We start from the raw sequence: 19,165 nt of genomic DNA on the forward strand, positions 1-19,165 counted from the left end.
GGAGGGGTGCGTCACTTGAGTGGGTTGAGTCACTGATGTGGTCTTCCTGTCTGGGTCACCCCCAAAGCCAATTCCTCCTTTGGCTGCCTCTCCTTTCCAGTTCTCTGCTGCCAATGACTGGAACGAACTACAAAAATCTCTGAAACTGGAAACACTTATCTCCCTCACTAGCTTTAAGCACCAGCTGTCAGAGAAGCTCACAGATTACTGCACCTGTACATAGCCCATCTATAATTTAGCCCAAACAACTACCTCTCCCCTACTGTATTTATTTATTTTGCTCCTTTGCACCCCATTATTTCTACTTTGCACATTCTTCCACTGCAAATCTACCATTTCAGTGTTTTACTTGCTATATTGTATTTATTTCGCCACCATGGCCTTTTTTTGCCTTTACCTCCCTTATCTCACATCATTTGCTCACATTGTATATAGACTTCTTTTTCTACTGCATTATTGACTGTATGTTTGTTTCACTTCATGTGTAACTCTATGTTGTTGTATGTGTCGAACTGCTTTGCTTTATCTTGGCCAGGTCGCAATTGTAAATGAGAACTTGTTCTCAACTTGGTTAAATAAAGGTGAAATATATATATATTTTTAAATACAGGTGTGCCAAGCTTGTAGCATCCTACCCAAGAAGACTCGAGGCTGTAATCGCTGCCAAAGGTGCTTCAATAAAGTAGTGAGTAAAGGGTCTGAATGCTTATGTAAATGTGATATATTTTTTATTTTCATAAATTAGCAAACATTTCTAAAAACTTGTTTTTGCTTTGTCATTATGGGGTACTGTGTGTAAATTGACGAGGCGGGGAAATAATTTAATCAATTTTAAAACAAGGCTGTAACCTAACAAAATCTGGAAAAAGTCAAGGGGTCTGAATACTTTCCGAAGGCACTGTATATCACACTGTACCACAATAAACAAAGTTCAAATGCAGAGACTCCGAGACCATTGATTGAGTGCTTTTGAAGTAACAGGTTGGCACGTAATCTGTTGCCGATCTCCGCTGCGCTGTATCAGCACAATGGACAGCGCTCTACACACTTTTGGTAATGAATATAGGCTACAACACAAATGCTGTAAATCACCTATTACAAACAGTGTATGTGAATGCAGCCGTAACTTCAGGAAGCTGCTGAGGGGAAAATGACTAATTATAATGGCCGGAGCAGAGCAAATGGAATGGCATCAAACACCTGGAAACCATGTGTTTGATGTATTTGACGTCATTCCACCCATTCCACTCCAGTCAATACCACAAGCCCGTTCTCACCAGTACCCAGTACCACGTAGGCCTAGTAAGCAAATGTTTTTATCGGTGACACAATCTGTATTTAGGCTAGTTACATTAACAGTAAACAAATACATTAAAGAAAAAGCGAATGGCGATTCAAATAACCAAAACAGCCGACAGCCTACTACAGTGAGATGCAGCTGTCTTGCCAAAAAAGTAGGCCTGTAGGCCCGCTTCAAACATGAAAAATCATGCCACTCATGAGTACAGCAACATTGTGATATGGCACAATACACTTCTGTGGATCAAATTCAACCTACGTAATTAATTAAGCAATGCCAGCCTACCATAAGCACGTTTCGAATACGTACAGTTCCATTTATAACCACAAAAACTAATAGGCTTCCAAGAAAACCATAATAGATGGTATCTATTTCTATGATGAAACATACCGACATGTCGCTATACCCAGGGGTGTCATTTGGGTTCTTGCATTGTAATTATTTTGAATTCTGCTTATATCACACTATACCACAATACACATAAAAGTTCAAATGCTGAGACCATTGACTGCTTTTGACCAAGAAGTGACAGGTTGGCGTGAAAACTCCATTGCGCTCTATCAGCACCATGGACAGTGCCCTACACAATAAAGCAAAGCCGTTTTAAACATAGGCTGGCTAGAGAAGTTATTTTGCCATTCCATACCCTAGGTTTTATTGAAATGACGCCACTGGTTATACCACCAAGATTTAGAGGAAAACCAACCAGCTAGATTGTTTCTTACCTTTTCAGAAGAGTTGCAGCCTCCTTGATGCTCTGTGGAACTTCCTTAGTTCCAGATTTCCCTCAAATGCCAATTGGATTAGTTGAGCATGCTTCTTCTGTGCTGACTGAACCCGTTTGTCAAAGTGGAAAATGAGTTCTCGCATGTAGCTGTGGACGCCCCAAAAGTCAATACATGTTTCAGTGCCGTAAGCATGGTCGGCATAGCGGAGAGAGGCCCAGAGAATTGTTGCAGGATATCAAGTGGGATCCATTTGTCCTCATTGGAGCTGGCGATTTCAGTCTGCAAAAACTGGCAAGCAACACTAAACTCAGCTAGCACCAAATCTGTTTGCTTAGATCCAGCACTGGTTTCACCTTTTTCACATCTAGAAAGTCATGGCTCTCTGGGTCAAGCGGCACACAGGGCCTCCACCAATTGGGTGTTGTGTTCTGACAATTCACCAATGACAGCATCAAACGTGTTGAAGTACAGTCTATTACACAGTCTCTTCTCCTCTTTCCTGCTGGCCTACTGTACTGTCCACCATGTATTGCTGGAGATTTTACTTAGATAACGTTGTAGTTTGCTTGGAGCTGGTGGTGCCACTGCACTGTGCCTCAGCTTCTCAATGCACTCCAACGCAATGCGGACCACTTTGACTCCAGTGTAAAGATTGGTTGCTTTTGCCTGGAGTCATTTGTTTGGAGGATCGAGAAGACTGAGGATTCTGTGTACCATGGTGGCCGTAACAAAGCCTGGGTCAGTCACCGCCTTCAGTGGCCCTGTAGCCTCGAGTGACTCTACTTCTGTGTTGTACGAACACGTGCATTCGATGTCAGAGAGGAACTTCACAATGCTGTCACAACTTTTAACAACCACTGACACAGTAGCCAGGTGTCCCCTTCTCCTTAGACTATGTTTGGGTACTTTGGCAAAGCCAATTTCTGATACCCATTGTGGCAGCTTAGCTGGTTTGTGCTAGCTAAATAGGTAAAGGCTAATAACACCAACGCTTTGATAGCTAAGCTAAGCTAACTAAACTCTATAGTGATGGGGCGTGAGGCAGAGTTGAGTGAAGCAGCTTCAACTATAAACTTGACCCCGCCCTTATAAATAATATAATTTTACAGGCAGAGGCGTATCACGTTGTTATTCACTTAGCCTACCAAAGATGAGAAGCGTTTTTTCCCGCGTTTATGGAAACCCTACAGAGTCATACCTTTACTCCCGAGTGGCGCAGCGGTCTAAGGCACTGCATCTCAGTGCTTGAGGTGTCCCTACAGACCCTGATTTGATCCCAGGCTGTGTCACAACCGGCCATGATCGGAAGTCCCATAGGATGGCGCACAATTGGCCCAGTGTCGTCTGGGTTTGGCTGGGGTAGGCTGTCATTGTAAAACAAGAATTTGTTCTTAACTGACTAAATAAATAAATAAATACCTAACTGCCACTCGGGCTTTCCATAGCCCTCCTACTGTACTGTCCACCATTGTGCTGATGCAGAGATACAAATTTCACACCAACCTGTCACTCAATCATTTGAACTTTTTTGCTATTTTTATATAGGAACGTGAAACTAAAACTGAGTGGGCACAAGTTTCAAATGAAGGGCTAAGCCCTTTTTGGAGCTGGGCCTGAGGTGAACATGCTCTCTAACTTGAGGTGTGTGGCTGAGCCCTGGAGTGTGTCCAAGCGCCCTGATTGTTTGAATGAACAGAGTTGTGAAGGTTGATTGACAGGGCCAGTCCTGTTAAGAGGGACGGATTTCTTTTTTTACAACAAACAAATGTTGGCCAGAGCAACAGATGGCTATATCTGTCTGCTAGTACAGGACTGGTAAAGGGCCAGTCTACTACTTTGGTGAGTGTTTTTTTTATACAGATTTTTCAGGGGGTGCTGCAGCACCATCAAACCCCTACTTCCTGTTGCTATGAATGTGTGGTCAAAGTATGTGTTTAGTAGCCGAGGTATGTAGCTGTAGGTAGATTGGAAGAATAATCTGACCCTGGTATCAGTTGTTAGTCAAATTCCCTTTGGGCCTTAGGTAGGACCTATGGTAAGTGACACCACAAGGGATCACATGGTTTATTCAAATGTTAGTCTGGTGGGTTTACAAAAATCTGACAAACATTGACAAGTATTTGATTTGCAAGCGAAGTGATATTGACAAATTTAACAGTAACAAGACTGTAGTGTGTGTGTGTGTGTGTGTGTGTGTGGGGGGGGGGGGGGTCATAGCTAGAATTGCTACAGCTTTTGTCCAATTAGCAGGTTAGGATAATTATGTTAAGGTTAGGAAAGGGGTTAGGGTTAGCTAAAGTGCAAAAATAATTCGAAGTTAATTTGACAAAAGCTTCTAGCTATGACCTTGGCTGCGTTCCGTAATTGTTTACGTTCTGGAACGTTTTATTGAACGGAAACGGTGCTGTAACGAACGACCCGTTGCAAAACGGGGAGGGATTGGGCAACGCTGTCAGCGTGGCAGCTGCCCTTTAAATGTCACTCATTGCTTCAAGCCACACCCAGCAAACGTACGTCAAATCATGTTCAAAAACGTATTGGGGAAACGTGTCGTACAGTACAAACCGTCTCGCAAGGTAGCAAACGTTCAAGCAAACTGAACGCACCTCCTGTTATAGTGCGTCCTCCGATAATTCTGACCAATGGTAGAAGAACGGAGGCGGGCCCATTTCATGTTAGCCAATGGGGTGATTCGTTGATGCTACGTCTCCTAGTAGCTACTTTCATCCGGATGAGGGATCTAAAGTGAGTAGCTTGAAATTAATCACAATATTGAACTAAAATAGCATGCTATTCGACGATGACTTAAAATATGTGTACAATAAATTATTGTAATTGTTCATTGTAAATCTTGCCAACTCAAATTCTAATAAAAACAGATTGCAAATCAATCGGCCATGTCAGCTAGCTATCTAAATTAGCGTATCAAGCTAGTCAATTGTGAATTCCGCTTTTGGTCTGTAGACCATTCCATTTCAGTCATATGTTGTTAGTTCACATGTCAATGTATACGTTTTTCTTATTTAGATATTTGTTTGAAGTGATCTAGAAATAGTATTGGTTTGCAGGTTCACAGCTATATCAGATTACCACTCTTCCACCAGCCACGATGTACAGCTATCATGGTACCATACGAGTGTTGGTGCAGGTTCTTTGGGCCCACCTGCTCTGTGGTTGGACGTTTGGCTCCGAGCTTACGTTTGAGCTTCCAGATAACGCAAAACAGTGTTTCTATGAAGATATTACCATTGGCACCAAGTGTACACTTGAGTTCCAGGTAAGTTGATTGAGGCCCTCACATTATGACATGGAGTTATGGGAATAACTATAGCTAAATTGCTAGGCTGTATTTTAAACAAAATATTTTCTCTCTAGGTTGTCACTGGCGGGCATTACGATGTTGACTGTCGTCTAGAGGATGCAGATGGTACTGTTCTTTACAAAGAAATGAAGAAGCAGTATGACAGCTTTACATTCACGGCTGCCAAGAACGGAACATATAAGTTCTGCTTCAGCAATGAGTTTTCCACCTTCACGCATAAGACCGTCTACTTCGATTTCCAAGTTGGAGAGGATCCCCCACTTTTCCCCAATGAGAACAGGGTCACTGCTTTAACCCAGGTAGGTCTGTTGTTGATGACTATTGCTGAGAGGTGTTTTTCTGTGCAATATTCAATATGGCAGTTCAATCAAAACAATCTGTTAATTCTTTACAACAGAATTAAATGCTATTGGATTTCAGTTTTCCCCAATTGGCAGAAACATAATGGAAAGAACAGTGTGCATAGGCATAGATTTCTTGTTATTTGCACTGCTTGCATGTCAAACCATACAGGGATCTTGTATGCCTTTTTTAAGCCTGTAAATACCTGTTTCAGATGGAGTCTGCCTGCGTGTCCATTCATGAGGCCCTGAAATCGGTCATTGACTATCAGACACATTTCCGTCTGCGGGAGGCTCAGGGACGCAGCCGTGCCGAGGACCTTAACACAAGAGTGGCTTTCTGGTCCATTGGGGAGGCCTTCATTTTGCTGGTAGTCAGCATCAGCCAGGTGGTCTTGCTGAGAAGCTTCTTTTCTGACAGGAAGACCACCACCACGCGTGTTGGATCCTAACATCCCACAGCATCTCATCCCGGTCACCTCCACAAGGGACTTCAGATCCAACGCCACCAACAACAGTTCATGGCAGAATGTTTTTTATAGATGCCATTCATAGAATTAGATAAGGTACGTTCAGGCTTTGAAGTTACTTTTAAAAACCCACTGGATTATCTAAATAAAATCTAGCAAATAATGTTGGAAATGCAACAACGTATTTATCATGTGGGGGCATATTGTCATTGTTGTTTACAACACTGTTTACCAGAATAATGTGAACAAACTGGTAGCCCGTCTTGCAGTTCTAATTTGACACCTACTTGATACATTAAATCATAGTTGCAGAATTTAATTTGTGCACAGTTCTCGCTTCCTTAGTAATGACAATTCAAACTTGGTTGTTAGATTCAAGTTGTGATATCAAACAAATCAAAAGTACTCTGTGTTGTAAACAATTGGTTTGTTTTTAATGTGAGATTCCACTCAACAGGCTTGTGGCAAGCAGAGGTTGTTTTGGGTGGATGGACCTTGACTAGGAGTTTAACTATCTCTTTATTGTAACTGGTGTTTTGTTTTGGTTTATATGGTTAAAACATAAATATGAAGCTGGTGTAAGCACAAAATTATTTAATTTATTTCATATTAGGCATGTGTGTGGTCATATGTTTGCGTACTGTTCATGATTGTTTCTGCACAGTCATCAGCTTGTTGGTAGTACAAGGAATTGTTTCCTTATTTGCATAGCTTAATAAACATTCTGGTAAACCCATTGTCAGACCTTCAATATTCAATCAATGAATAAACTGAGCCACATAAATAGATAGCATTTACAGGCAACTGCCAATATAAAGGAGACAACAAAGTGTCTTAATAGAGCATTGGGCCACCACAAGCTAGAACAGCTTCAATGCACCATGGCAGATTCTACAAGTGTCTGGAACCTTATTGGAGGGATGCGACAACATTCTTCCATGAGAAATTCCATAATTTAGTGTTTTGTTGGTGGTGGAAATGCTTCCTCAGATGCCGCTCCAGAATCTCCCACAAGTGTTCAATTGGGTGACAGACGGCCATGGCATATGTTTTTCATGCTCATCAAACCATTCAGTGCCCTGTGGATGGGTACATTGTCATCCTATGGGGCAAAATAATGGTCTGCCCAGCATTTTTTAAGATGACCCTAAGCATGATGGGATGTTAATTGCTTAATTAACTCAAGAACCACACCTGTGTGGAAGTGCCTGCTTTCAATATACTTTGTATCCCTCATTTACTTGTTTCCATTAATTTTGACAATTACCTCTATATTGTGATGCAGAATATTATATATCAGTATCATCAGGAATAGCTGATACTTTAAAATCCACTCACTGCTCAGGTTGCTAATGATCAACAAGTATTTAATTTTGTTCTTTACAAAGGACACAGCTTGTGGGCCATGTACACTTGTGAACATCATGAAAGGTGTGGTTGTATACAACACTGAGAAATGTGTAATGAAACATTTTATGATTACATTGTCATGTGATGATTTCAAGAACTGCAGAAAGTATTAAACTTTTTCTCAAATTAATCTTGATTCTATATACACACTCGGTGCTTGTTTATCAAATAATTGATCACAGAAAAAAAAAACATCCTCTGTACATTGTTCACTCAACCTCCAGGAGGTGGTTGTAGCCAACAAAATATATGCAATGCAATCACCATCTGCCTGTAAGGATATGCAAATATTTACATTTAAGTCATTTAGCAGACGCTCTTATCCAGAGCGACTTACAAATTGGTGCATTCACCTTATGACATCCAGTGGAACAGCCACTTTACAATAGTGTACAAATATGTTATTATTCGTTTAATACAGTTTTATGCGCAGATGCCAATTTTATTCACTACAAACCCCAAAAACTGTAATGACATCTTGCTCATCTCCTAAACTGATGGAGTCGGGTATGGTATCGCCAGCAGCATACCACCCTGCATACCACTGCAGGCTTGCTTCTGAAGCTAAGCAGGGTTGGTCCTGGTCAGTCCCTGGATGGGAGACCAGATGCTGCTGGAAGTGGTGTTGGAGGGACAGTAGGAGGCACTCTTTCCTCTGGTCTAAAAAATATCCCAATGCCCCAGGGCAGTGATTGGGGACACTGCCCTGTGTAGGGTGCCGTCTTTCGGATGGGACGTTAAACCGGTGTCCTGACTCTCTGAGGTCATTAAAGATCCCATGGCACTTATCGTAAGAGTAGGGGTGTTAACCCCGGTGTCCTGGCTAAATTCCCAATCTGGCCCTCAAACCATCATGGTCACCTAATAATCCCCAGTTTACAATTGGCTCATTCATCCCCCTCCTCTCCCCTGTAACTATTCCCCAGGTCGTTGCTGCAAATGAGAATGTGTTCTCAGTCAATTTACCTGGTAAAATAACGGTAAAATAAAAAATAAAATTTGCCTTTAACTGCTATTGCGTAAGCGAATACAAGCTATGTGATTGGATGGTTTCCTTTTCAATAAATAGTAGATTAAAAAAACGCATTGTTTTCGAATTGACAGCAGTGTACTCTGGGAAATGAGGGGACTCGATTAATCTGTCCGTGTAGGCGTATTGTGCACTGGGTTACAGTTGATTACATTTGTTTTGGAACCGGGCTGCCTCCGGGCGTGAGCCACATGTGCCCCGTTCAAAGCCAAACGGCGAGATCTGCTCAAAACAAATGTGACGTAACCAAGCATTTGGAGTATTGAGTAGGATTCTGAGTTGCAGATTACTTTTCGATTTGAAATAGTGCTCCTCCCTCGCCGTTTTTGCCCGTTTCTGTCACGTGTCCCACACCTCGGCATAATCGAATCCGCCCATTGAGTCGTGATGATCTAACCAGTGTGGTGGGTGGACAAATTTGCCCGCCCCCCGCCAAGAACATTATAGAAAAATAGCCATACTAGCTAGATTTTCTTGTGTTATTCCCTCTGGGATCGATTTAACGGGCGGGAAAAATTTACAACACAACAAGCTGATCAACGAAGAAAAAGAACGCATCTCAAACGACTTCGGCTGCTGGACAATGTTGGCTAGCTAGCGTAGCTGTACATTAAATACCAAGCGGGGCGGATGTTCTGGCCTCACCGTATTTCTTGATATTTAAACTGGATAAAACATCTAGATATACGTCGATTTACACATGATTCTGTGGGGAAATGACATGCAGAATTAAGGCTAACCCCCCCCCCCCAAAAAACTGCTTGATGAAATGAAATTGAAAAGGACGTCGGACAGCGTAGACTGAACACGCCTAGCTGGGGCGTATTCATTACGCCGATTCTTTTGCAAAACGTTTCTCAGACGGAAGCGAACGGGACGAAACAGGGAGGGATCTATCTGCATTTGTCCAATAGAAACTCGTTTTAGTTGCAAAACGTAATGTTTTTCAACTGTTTTGCTAATGATTACACCCCTAGAATGTATTCATTACGCAAACTTTTTACCGTTTAACAACCAAAAGGAACAGGGCGGGACCTACCTGAATGTGCCCAGTAAACTATCGGTTCCCGTTTGGAGTTGTCGGGTTCGCAACAGATTTTGCGTAATGATTACACCCATGGTATTTGGTTGAGCAGTGCCGTAGCTAGCTACCCAGCCAATGTTATTAAGTTAGCTATATTTCCGTCGCCAACAAACTTTTAATCGAGAAGAGGGGAAAGCAGAACATGCCAATGTTAATATATACGTTTTCCAGTCGCTAGCTGGCTGATTTCTGCCTCCCATTTGGCTAATTTAGCAATACGTAGTTAGCTAGTCACCTAGTATCGCGTGCCAAACTATTCAAGGCTAGCTAGCGCCACAAACAAAGGCTTCTGCTCAACACCTGCCACATACTTGTATCAAGACGCTCGTGTCTTAATCAACTGTGTCCGTGAACAAAGCTGCATAAATGGATTTACAAACGGCGGTGTTCAATGCAGCCAGAGATGGCAAGCTACGGTTGCTTCAGAAACTTTTGGAGAACAAAACTGGCGTTGAGGTTACCAAATTAATGGCAGAGAAAATCAACGGTGGGACCTCTTTGCTTATGGCTGCAAGATACGGACACCTGGATTTAGTGGAATATCTTTTGGAGTGTTGCTGCGCACCCGTTGAGGTTGGGGGGTCAGTGAATTTTGATGGAGAGACTATCGAAGGTGCCCCCCCTCTATGGGCTGCCTCAGCAGCAGGACACCTGAAAGTAGTGCAATCTTTACTTGGCCACGGTGCCTCTGTGAACAATACAACACTCACCAATTCCACCCCCCTGAGAGCAGCTTGCTTCGACGGGCATCTGGACATTGTCAAATACCTGGTAGAGCACAAGGCAGACCTGGAAGTAGCAAACAGACATGGTCACACATGCCTCATGATCTCGTGTTACAAAGGACACAAGGAAATTGCCCAGTATCTATTGGAGAAAGACGCTGATGTTAACAGGAAAAGTGTTAAAGGTGAGGTCACGCATTCAAACGTTTATTTCCCTTTATTTTATATCCCTGGGTCTACCTGAGCAACGAGATAAGGCCTAGTACCTGGCAGGTGCATTGCTCTGTTATGTCATGACAGATCATAACCAAAATGATGAAACATTCAGTAATATGCTGTTAAATGCAGATCACATTTGTCTGATACAATTTGCCAAACCTGTGTATGTTTTTTCAGACAGTCTTGAGGTAAATCCTCCATTTGGACATCTAATCAGGTCAACTAACAAGCTGGAGGAATTTGTGTTTAAACCAATTAGGGGACGTGATGCCACCCAGGCCTGTTATAAATGTAAGCCTTGCAATAGCCCACTCACAAGATCTGTCCCAATCCATGAGAATTTTACCCCCTTGGCAGGTGCTTAGATTGGCACATTGCTTACATCACCCTGGTCTACTCGTAGAGGGAAAGGGTTACAGGCAAGCATGTGGGAAGACATTTGCTTACCAAGTTATTTGACAAACATATTTAGTTATGAAATGTGGCAAATGTAACCTTTTTGTCTCTTCACTTAAACATCTACTTTCAATGAATTTGAATATACATTTGAATATATATTTATTTATTGCTAGAATGTCTGCAAAAATGGTTTCCAGTTTGCAAAACATGTATTAGTATTTCTTTCTTCACAGGTAACACAGCATTACATGACTGTGCTGAATCTGGTAGCTTGGAGATAATGAAGATGCTGCTAAAATATGGTGCCACCATGGAGAAGGATGGTTATGGAATGACCCCACTGCTGTCTGCTAGTGTGACTGGCCACACTAACATTGTTGACTATCTGACACAACACCAGCAAACAAACCACATGGAGAGGATAAATGCCCTCGAACTGCTTGGTGCTACTTTTGTGGACAAAAAGAGGGATCTTCTTGGGGCATTAAAGTACTGGAAGAGGGCCATGGACCTGAGATACAGTGACAGCAAAACATTTCTTAACAAAGCAGAGCCAAAGCAGTTGATCATGGCCTATGACTATGCCAGGGAAGTAAGTAATGGGGAGGAGCTAGACAGCCTGATCTCAGACCCAGATGAGATGAGGATGCAGGCCCTGCTCATTAGAGAGCGCATCCTGGGCCCCTCCCACCCCGACACCTCTTACTACATCCGCTACCGGGGAGCTGTATACGCTGACTCTGGGAATTTTGAGCGCTGCATTAACCTTTGGAAGTATGCCCTTGACATGCAGCAGAGCAACTTGGACCCCCTCAGCCCCATGACAGCCAGCAGCCTGCTGTCCTTCGCTGAGCTATTCTCCTTCATGCTCCAGGACCGTGCTAAAGGCCTTCTGGGCACTTCGGTCTCCTTCAACGACCTCATGGGCATCCTCAGTAAGAGCGTGCTGGAGATTGAACGTGCGGTGAAACAAACCCAGCCTGACCTGGCTCAGCTCAGCAAGGCCCTCTCCATCATCCTGCATCTCATCTGCCTGCTGGAGAAGGTCCCCTGTACCGTGGAGCAGGACCATTTCAAGAAGGAGACCATCTACAAGTTCCTCAAGCTGCAGCCCTGCGGGAAGAATGGCTACAGCCCGCTCCACCTGGCCGTGGACAGGAACACCACCTGCGTGGGCCGCTATCCTGTCTGTAAGTTCCCCTCTTTCCAGGTCACCTCTATCCTACTGGAGTGTGGGGCGGACGTCAACTGCCGCGACGAGGACAACAACAGCCCTTTGCATGTGGCCGCCTCCAACAACCACCCGGACATCATGAACCTGCTGATCGCCTGCGGAACTCACTTTGACAGCACCAACTCCCTGAAGCAGACAGCCTGCGACCTGCTGGACGAGAAGGAGATGGCCAAGAATCTGATCCAGCCCATCAACCACACCACCCTGCAGTGTCTGGCTGCGCGGGCTATCATCAAGCACAGCCTCTGCTACAGAGGCAACATCCCAGAGAAGCTAGAGGCCTTTGTGCTTCTCCACAGATAATGACTATTAAAGACATGTGTGCCACCATTCTCCTCACCCCATGTGCACTCTTTTTGATTTTATTGAAGTCCATGATGAACATTGTGTGAACCCCCCATACCCCCCCTGCGAAGCCAGAATTAAAAAGCAACTGCCCCTAAAAAGCAACTTCTTGTTTTGAAAACAGCCTATGTGGCATCGATATGAGTCAAACATTTATTGTAGTGTCAAAATTGACTACAAAGTGTAAATAGGATAATTTTGGTCAACGTCTGTCTCGTCCAAAACTGAGATTTGCGAGATGATAGGAAAAAATAGTATGTCACAGAATGAGGAGTACACTAACATTTTTTCTTCGGGTTGGGTTTATTTCAATCCTGCCCACAGCTGGCAGCAACCAAGTAATCATCAATTTGGAGCAGAGCTGCACGCAACCATAGTAATTCCCATGGCCAATTTGGTTTGACATTAGATATTTCTATGGGGCTAGTTAGGGACCATCAGCAAATTACACACTGTACATGGCTGAAAAAATAGGGCAAATCAGGAAGTGCAGCCCCCATTTATAGCTCTGTGGCAAACTGATGGAGATTTTTTAAATATGCGCATGCACAATATTTTTAGCTTACTAATTTCTACATTTTCCATGCTATTTATTAAGATATCATTGAGAGATTTCTCCATGCCCCCATCTCTTTGTTTCTTTCTATCTATGCAAAGATGGTGGAATGCTGGGACTTTTTTTTCCATTACTATGTTGCCAATATATGGACTCTTAACTTTAATCATACATTCATTATGCTCTCATTCAATGGTTCTGTTGTCATGGTTTTGTATCGGCGCAGTTGAGTGTAATGGAATTAACTAATTTCTCTATTAAAACCATGAAGCTTTATGAAGTGGTAATGTTTGCAAATACCGTAAGTGCTTTATTCCTCCTATGCACAGGCTATGATATGCGACTGTTCTGTTTAGCACTTGTCTGTGCAATATTTTGCATTATATGTGGTGACTGCCTGTTCCTTTGTTTCCATCATTTGTTACACTAAGCAAAGAGGGATGTGACAATTGCTGAATGCTGTTTGATTTTTAGTGTTGCGTGGTTTCAGGTGTTAACCGTAAAAGGTAATTGTGTGCAGATTTTGAGTAGGAGTGTATGCAACCCTTATGCTTCATGTTATTGACCTTTTGAACCTGATTTGTTCTATGGTGAGCTGAGCACAAAAACAATAGACATAGGTTAGTTGGATACTAGTATGGCCGTGCATGTAGTTTGAGGTTACAGGAAATTCATTGACATCTGAGCTTTGTACGGCATATCAATTATCGTATAAACGCTTCAGAGCTCTGACTAACCCAAACGTGAAACCTTTATATTTGTCCAATTGTATTCTAATTGAAAAGAGGGGAGGCCTTGTACAGTGGGGCTGAGCTTTGTGAAATAACCTTGCACATTAGCTTTATTCATGTGGTTAAAGGGCTTTTCATATTTTTAGAAATACATTTCGCTAAGGACCGAACCATGCAAATGTACAGTTCCACCAGGGAACTTGCTTTAATTCTGCACTTTATTACAACAGACTTTAAGACTTCATATGACAAAGTGACATATATCAAGTTAATATTTTAAGAACCAATTTGACAATAAACCCGTATTGCACTTGTCCTCATTGCCCCAGTGTTATGATTCAGCCCCAGATAGCTATGCAACAGGATGGAACTTTTGTAGTGACTTCCCTGCACACACCTAATTTTCTTTCCCCAGCACGTTAAAGATATTGCACAGTTACTGGATGTTCCTTTGAGTCATGGTGAGTAATGCATGTAGGGTGTTACTCTATTGTGAGAGAGTGTTACTCACAGTAGGCCTGTGTAGCTGGCCTTGGTTGGTTATGTTATTGTATTTCTCACTGTTCAACTTGTCTATCTTCTTTGTGTAAAACATGAGTTGTGTCAACTTGGGGTTCTTTGTCATGTTTGATCTCTTCAACTTTTCTCAACTCTGCTGAACAGTAGGCTAACTCGTCTCTGGAATATTCTCAAGTGCTAATTTAAAACTGAAACTAGGTGGTTTTCTACGTCTGGTTGATTGCGCATGTTCATACTTGCAGAAGCTGTAGTCTGTCAAGCATGGAAGTAAATCAAATTGTATTTGTCACATGCGCTGAATACAACAGGTGAAATGCTTACTTACAAGCCCTTAACCAACAATGCAGGTAAGAAAAAAATAAGTGTTAAGTAAAAAATAAGTTACAAATAATTAAAGAGCAGCAGTAAAATAACAATAGCGAGGCTATATACAGGGGGGTACCGGTACAGAGTCAATGTGCGGGGGTACCGGTTAGTTGAGGTAATATGTACAGTACCGTTCAAAAGTTATGGGTCACTTCGAAATGTCCTAGTTTTTGAAAGAAAAGCCAAATAAAATTGTCCACTAAAATAACATGAAATACAGTGTAGACATTGTTAATGACTATTGTAGCTGGAAAAGGCATATTTTTAATGCAATATCGACATAGGCGTACAGAGGCCCATTATCAATAACCATCACTCCTGTGTTCCAATGGCACATTGTGTTAGCTAATCCAATTCTATCATTTTAAAAGGCTAATTGATCATTAGAAAACCCTTTTGCAATTGTTAGCACAGCTGAAAACTGCTGTCCTTATTAAAGAAGCAATAAAACTGTCCTTATTTAGACTAGTTGAGTATCTGAAGCACCAGCATTTGTGGGTTTGATTACAGGCTCAAAATGGCCAGAAACAAATAACTTTCTTCTGTAACTCGTCAGTCTATTCTTGTTCTGAGAAATTAAGGCTATTCCATGCGAGAAATCGCCAAGAAACTGAAGATCTGGTACAGCGCTGTGTACTACACCCTTCACAGAAAAGCGCAAACTGGCCCTTACCAGAATAGAAAGAGTGGGAGGCCCCGGTGCACAACTGAGCAAGAGGACAAGTACATTAGAGTGTCTAGCTTGAGAAACAGAGGCCTCACAAGTCCTCAACGGCAGCTTCATTAAATAGAACCCGCAAAACACCAGTCTCGACGTCAACAGTGAAGAGGTGACTCCGGGATGCTGTGCTTTTAATGTACAGTCCTGGCCAAAAGTTTTGAGAATGACACAAATATTTATTTTCACAAAGTCTGCTGCCTCAGTTTGTATGATGGCAATTTGCATATACTCCAGAATGTTATGAAGAGTGATTAGATGAATTGCAATTAATTGCAAAGTCCCTCTTTTCCATGCAAATTAACTGAATCCCCAAAAACATTTCCACTGCATTTCAGCCCTGCCACAAAAGGACCAGCTGACATGTCAGGGATTCTCTCGTTAACACAGGTGTGAGTGTTGACGAGGACAAGGCTGGAGATCACTCTGTCATGCTGATTGAGTTCGAATAACAGACTGGAAGCTTCAAAAGGAGGGTGGTGCTTGGAATCATTGTTCTTCCTCTGTCAGCCATGATTACCTGCAAGGAAACACGTGCCGTCATCATTGCTTTGCACAAAAACGGCTTCACAGGCAAGGATATTGCTGCCAGTAAGATTGCACCTAAATCAACCATTTATCGGATCATCAAGAACTTCAAGGAGAGCGAAACAATTGTTGTGAAGAAGGCTTCAGGGCGCCCAAGAAAGTCCAGCAAGTGCCAGGCCCATCTCCTAAAGTTGATTCAGCTGCGGGATCGGGGAACCACCAGTACAGAGCTTGCTCAGGAATGGCAGCAGGCAGGTGTGAGTGCATCTGCACGCACAGTGAGGCAAAGACTTTGGGAGGATGGCCTGGTGTCAAGAAGGACAGCAAAGAAGCCACTTCTCTCCAGGAAAAACATCAGGGACATACTGATATTCTGCAACAGGTACAGGGATTGGACTGCTGATGACTGGGGTAAAGTCATTTTCTCTGATGAATCCCCTTTCCGATTGTTTGGGGCATCCGGAAAAAAAGCTTGTCTGGAGAAGACAAGGTGAGCGCTACCATCAGTCCTGTGTCATGCCAACAGTAAAGCATCCTGAGACCATTCATGTGTGGGGTTGCTTCTCAGCCAAGGGAGTGGGTCACTCACAATTTTGCCTAAGAACACAGCCAATGATTAAAGAATGGTACCAACACATCCTCCGAGAGCAACTTCTCCCAACCATCCCAGGAACAGTTTGGTGACGAACAATGCCTTTTCCAGCATGATGGAGCACCTTGCCATAAGGCAAAAGTGATAACTAAGTGGCTCGGGAAACATAACATCGATATTTTGAAACTCCCCAGACCTTAATCCCATTTGAGAACTTGTGGTCAATCCTCAAGAGGCGGGTGGACAAACAAAAACCGACAATTTCTGACAAACTCCAAGCATTGATTATGCAAGAATGGGCTGCCATCAATCAGGATGTGGCTCAGAAGTTAATTGACAGCATGCCAGGGTGGATTGCAGAAGTCTTGAAAACGAAGGGTCAACACTGCAAATATTGACTCTTTGCGTCATCTTAGGTAATTGCCAATAAAAACCTTTGACACTTATGAAATGCTTGTAATTATACTTCAGTATTCCATAGTAACATCTGACAAAAATATCTAACGACACTGACGCAGCAGACTTTGTGAGAAATTTATATTTGTGTCATTCTCAAAACTTTTGGCCACAACTGTACCTGTCCTCTTGCTCAGTTGTGCACCGGGGCCTCCCACTCCTCTTTCTATTCTGGTTAGAGACAGTTTACGCTGTTCTGTGAAGGGAGTAGTACACAGCGTTGTACAAGATCTGGATGGCAGGAATCTTTGCCCCAGTGATGTACTGGGCCGTACCCACTACCCTCTGTAGCGCTTTACGGTCGGAGGCCGAGCAGTTGCCATACCAGGCAGTGATGCAACCAGTCAGGATGCTCTTGATGGTGCAGCTGTATAACTTTCTGAGGACCAATGCCAAATCTTTTCAGTCTCCTGAGGGGGAATAGACTTTGTTGAGGGAGATGTTATCCTGGCACCACACAACCAGGTCTCTGACTACCTCCCTATAGGCTGTCTCATAGTTGTCGGTGATCAGGCCTACCACTGTTGTGTCATCATCAAACTGAATGATGGTGTTGGAGTCGTGCTTGGTCATGCAGTCATGGGTGAACAGGGAGTACAGGAGGGGACTGAGCCCGCACTCCTGAGGGGCTCCCGTGTTGAGGATCAGTGTGGCGGATGTGTTGTTACCTACCCTTACTACCTGGGGGCGGCCCGTCAGGAAGTCCAGGATCCAGTTGCAGAGGGAGGTGTTTAGTCCTAGGGTCCTTAGCTTAGTGATGAGCTTTGAGGGCACTAGGGTGTTGAGCTGTTGTCAATGAATAGCATTCTCACATGGGTGTTCCTTTTGTCCAGGTTGGAAAGGTCAGTGTGGAGTGCAATATAGATTACATCATCTTTGGATTTCTTGGGGTGGTATGCACATTGCAGTGGGTCTAGGGTTTCTGGGATAATGGTGTTGTGAGCCATGACAGGCTTTTCAAAACTCTTCATGGCTACAGACGTGAGAGCTATGGGTCGGTAGTCATTTAGGCAGGTTACCTTAGTGTTATTGGGCACAGGGGCTATGGTGGTCTGCTTGAAACATGTTGGTATTACAGACTCAGTCAGGGACAGGTTGAAAATGTCAGTAAAGACACTGGCCAGTTGGTCAGTGCATACTCGGAGTACACGTCCTGGTAATTCGTCTGGCCCTGCAGCCTTGTGAATATTGACCTGTTTGAAGGTCTTACTCAAAATTGGCTACGCAGAGCGTGATCAAACAGTCGTCCAGAACAGCGGATGCTCTCATGCATGTTTCAGTGTTACTTGCCTCGAACATGCATGAGAGCATCAGCTGTTCCGGACGATTATGTATTCACTCTCCGTAGCCAATGTAAGATCTTTAAACAGGTCAACATTCACAAGGCCGCAGGAAACAATTGCATTGTTTCAGTGGATAAATAGTTTTATAGCCTTATGGCCTTTTTGGCTTTTTACTCAGCCTACTTCTGCCGTGTCTTAAAATAACCCTGAATAATGCTCCACTGAAAAGGTGTCCTACATAAGGGCTGGCTCCAGTGTCTCCCTGCAGGTGTTTCAGTCAGCACAATGCCCAAGGCGAAAGGATGATGGCACACCTTGACTGAAAACAGTGCAAAGTCTTATAGCAGCCAGGTCCACATGCCATGCATAAGCAAATAAAAATCCCTTTACCCCTCGTATGGGAGCTCTTCACTTATCTGATAAATTGTTGGGTTTTCCATTAATAGTGGCCGGTGTGAGAAATTAGTCTCCAGCGTGAAAGATGGCAAAGTATTCAGACCCCTTGACTTTTTCCATGTTTTCTTAAGTTAGCCTTATTCTAAAATGTATTAAATATATACATATTTTTTCAGCAATCTACACACAATACCCCATAATGACGAAGTGAAAATGTTTTTTTTGAAATTTTTGCAAATGTATTACAAATAAAAAAACAAATACCTTATTTACATAAGTATTGAGACCCTTTGCTCAAAATTGAGCTCAGGTGCATCCTGTTTCCATAGATCATGTTTGATGTTTCTACAACTTGATTGAAGTCCACCTGTGGTAAATTCAATTCATTGGACATGATTTGGAACGGCACATAC

General features: G+C 43.0%; 2 protein-coding genes across 4 annotated transcripts; both read left to right on the forward strand.

Annotated features, from left to right (window-relative positions):
- Positions 1–4,671: 4,671 nt before the first annotated feature.
- LOC129825952 (transmembrane emp24 domain-containing protein 7-like) lies at positions 4,672–7,701 on the forward strand. 2 transcript variants are annotated; one of them, XM_055886117.1, is made up of 4 exons: positions 4,672–4,773; positions 5,097–5,305; positions 5,404–5,649; positions 5,907–7,701. In XM_055886117.1, the coding sequence occupies exons 2-4, from the start codon at positions 5,138–5,140 to the stop codon at positions 6,141–6,143; spliced, it is 651 nt and encodes a 216-aa protein (XP_055742092.1). In that variant the 5' UTR covers positions 4,672–4,773; positions 5,097–5,137; the 3' UTR covers positions 6,144–7,701. The 2 variants fall into 2 exon arrangements, with proteins under 2 accessions (XP_055742092.1, XP_055742093.1); XM_055886118.1 differs by having other exon boundaries at positions 4,683–4,773; positions 5,133–5,305.
- A 1,675-nt stretch (positions 7,702–9,376) lies between these two features.
- LOC129825953 (protein fem-1 homolog C-like) lies at positions 9,377–14,209 on the forward strand. 2 transcript variants are annotated; one of them, XM_055886119.1, is made up of 3 exons: positions 9,377–10,595; positions 10,807–10,920; positions 11,262–14,209. In XM_055886119.1, the coding sequence occupies exons 1-3, from the start codon at positions 10,052–10,054 to the stop codon at positions 12,563–12,565; spliced, it is 1,962 nt and encodes a 653-aa protein (XP_055742094.1). In that variant the 5' UTR covers positions 9,377–10,051; the 3' UTR covers positions 12,566–14,209. The 2 variants fall into 2 exon arrangements, with proteins under 2 accessions (XP_055742094.1, XP_055742095.1); XM_055886120.1 differs by lacking the exon at positions 10,807–10,920.
- Positions 14,210–19,165: the final 4,956 nt, after the last annotated feature.

Source organism: Salvelinus fontinalis, chromosome 28 (assembly GCF_029448725.1).
Source record: "Salvelinus fontinalis isolate EN_2023a chromosome 28, ASM2944872v1, whole genome shotgun sequence".
NCBI lineage: Eukaryota > Metazoa > Chordata > Actinopteri > Salmoniformes > Salmonidae > Salvelinus > Salvelinus fontinalis.

Bases quoted from the DNA above. Each gene is read 5' to 3' on its own strand.
- LOC129825952 (XM_055886117.1), top strand. From the start codon at position 5,138: ATGTACAGCTATCATGGTACCATACGAGTGTTGGTGCAGGTTCTTTGG. The intron at 5,306-5,403 runs GTAAGTTGATTG...TTTTCTCTCTAG, and splicing joins AGTGTACACTTGAGTTCCAG to GTTGTCACTGGCGGGCATTA. The intron at 5,650-5,906 runs GTAGGTCTGTTG...TACCTGTTTCAG, and splicing joins GGGTCACTGCTTTAACCCAG to ATGGAGTCTGCCTGCGTGTC.
- LOC129825953 (XM_055886119.1), top strand. From the start codon at position 10,052: ATGGATTTACAAACGGCGGTGTTCAATGCAGCCAGAGATGGCAAGCTA. The intron at 10,596-10,806 runs GTGAGGTCACGC...ATGTTTTTTCAG, and splicing joins TAACAGGAAAAGTGTTAAAG to ACAGTCTTGAGGTAAATCCT. The intron at 10,921-11,261 runs GTAAGCCTTGCA...CTTTCTTCACAG, and splicing joins CACCCAGGCCTGTTATAAAT to GTAACACAGCATTACATGAC.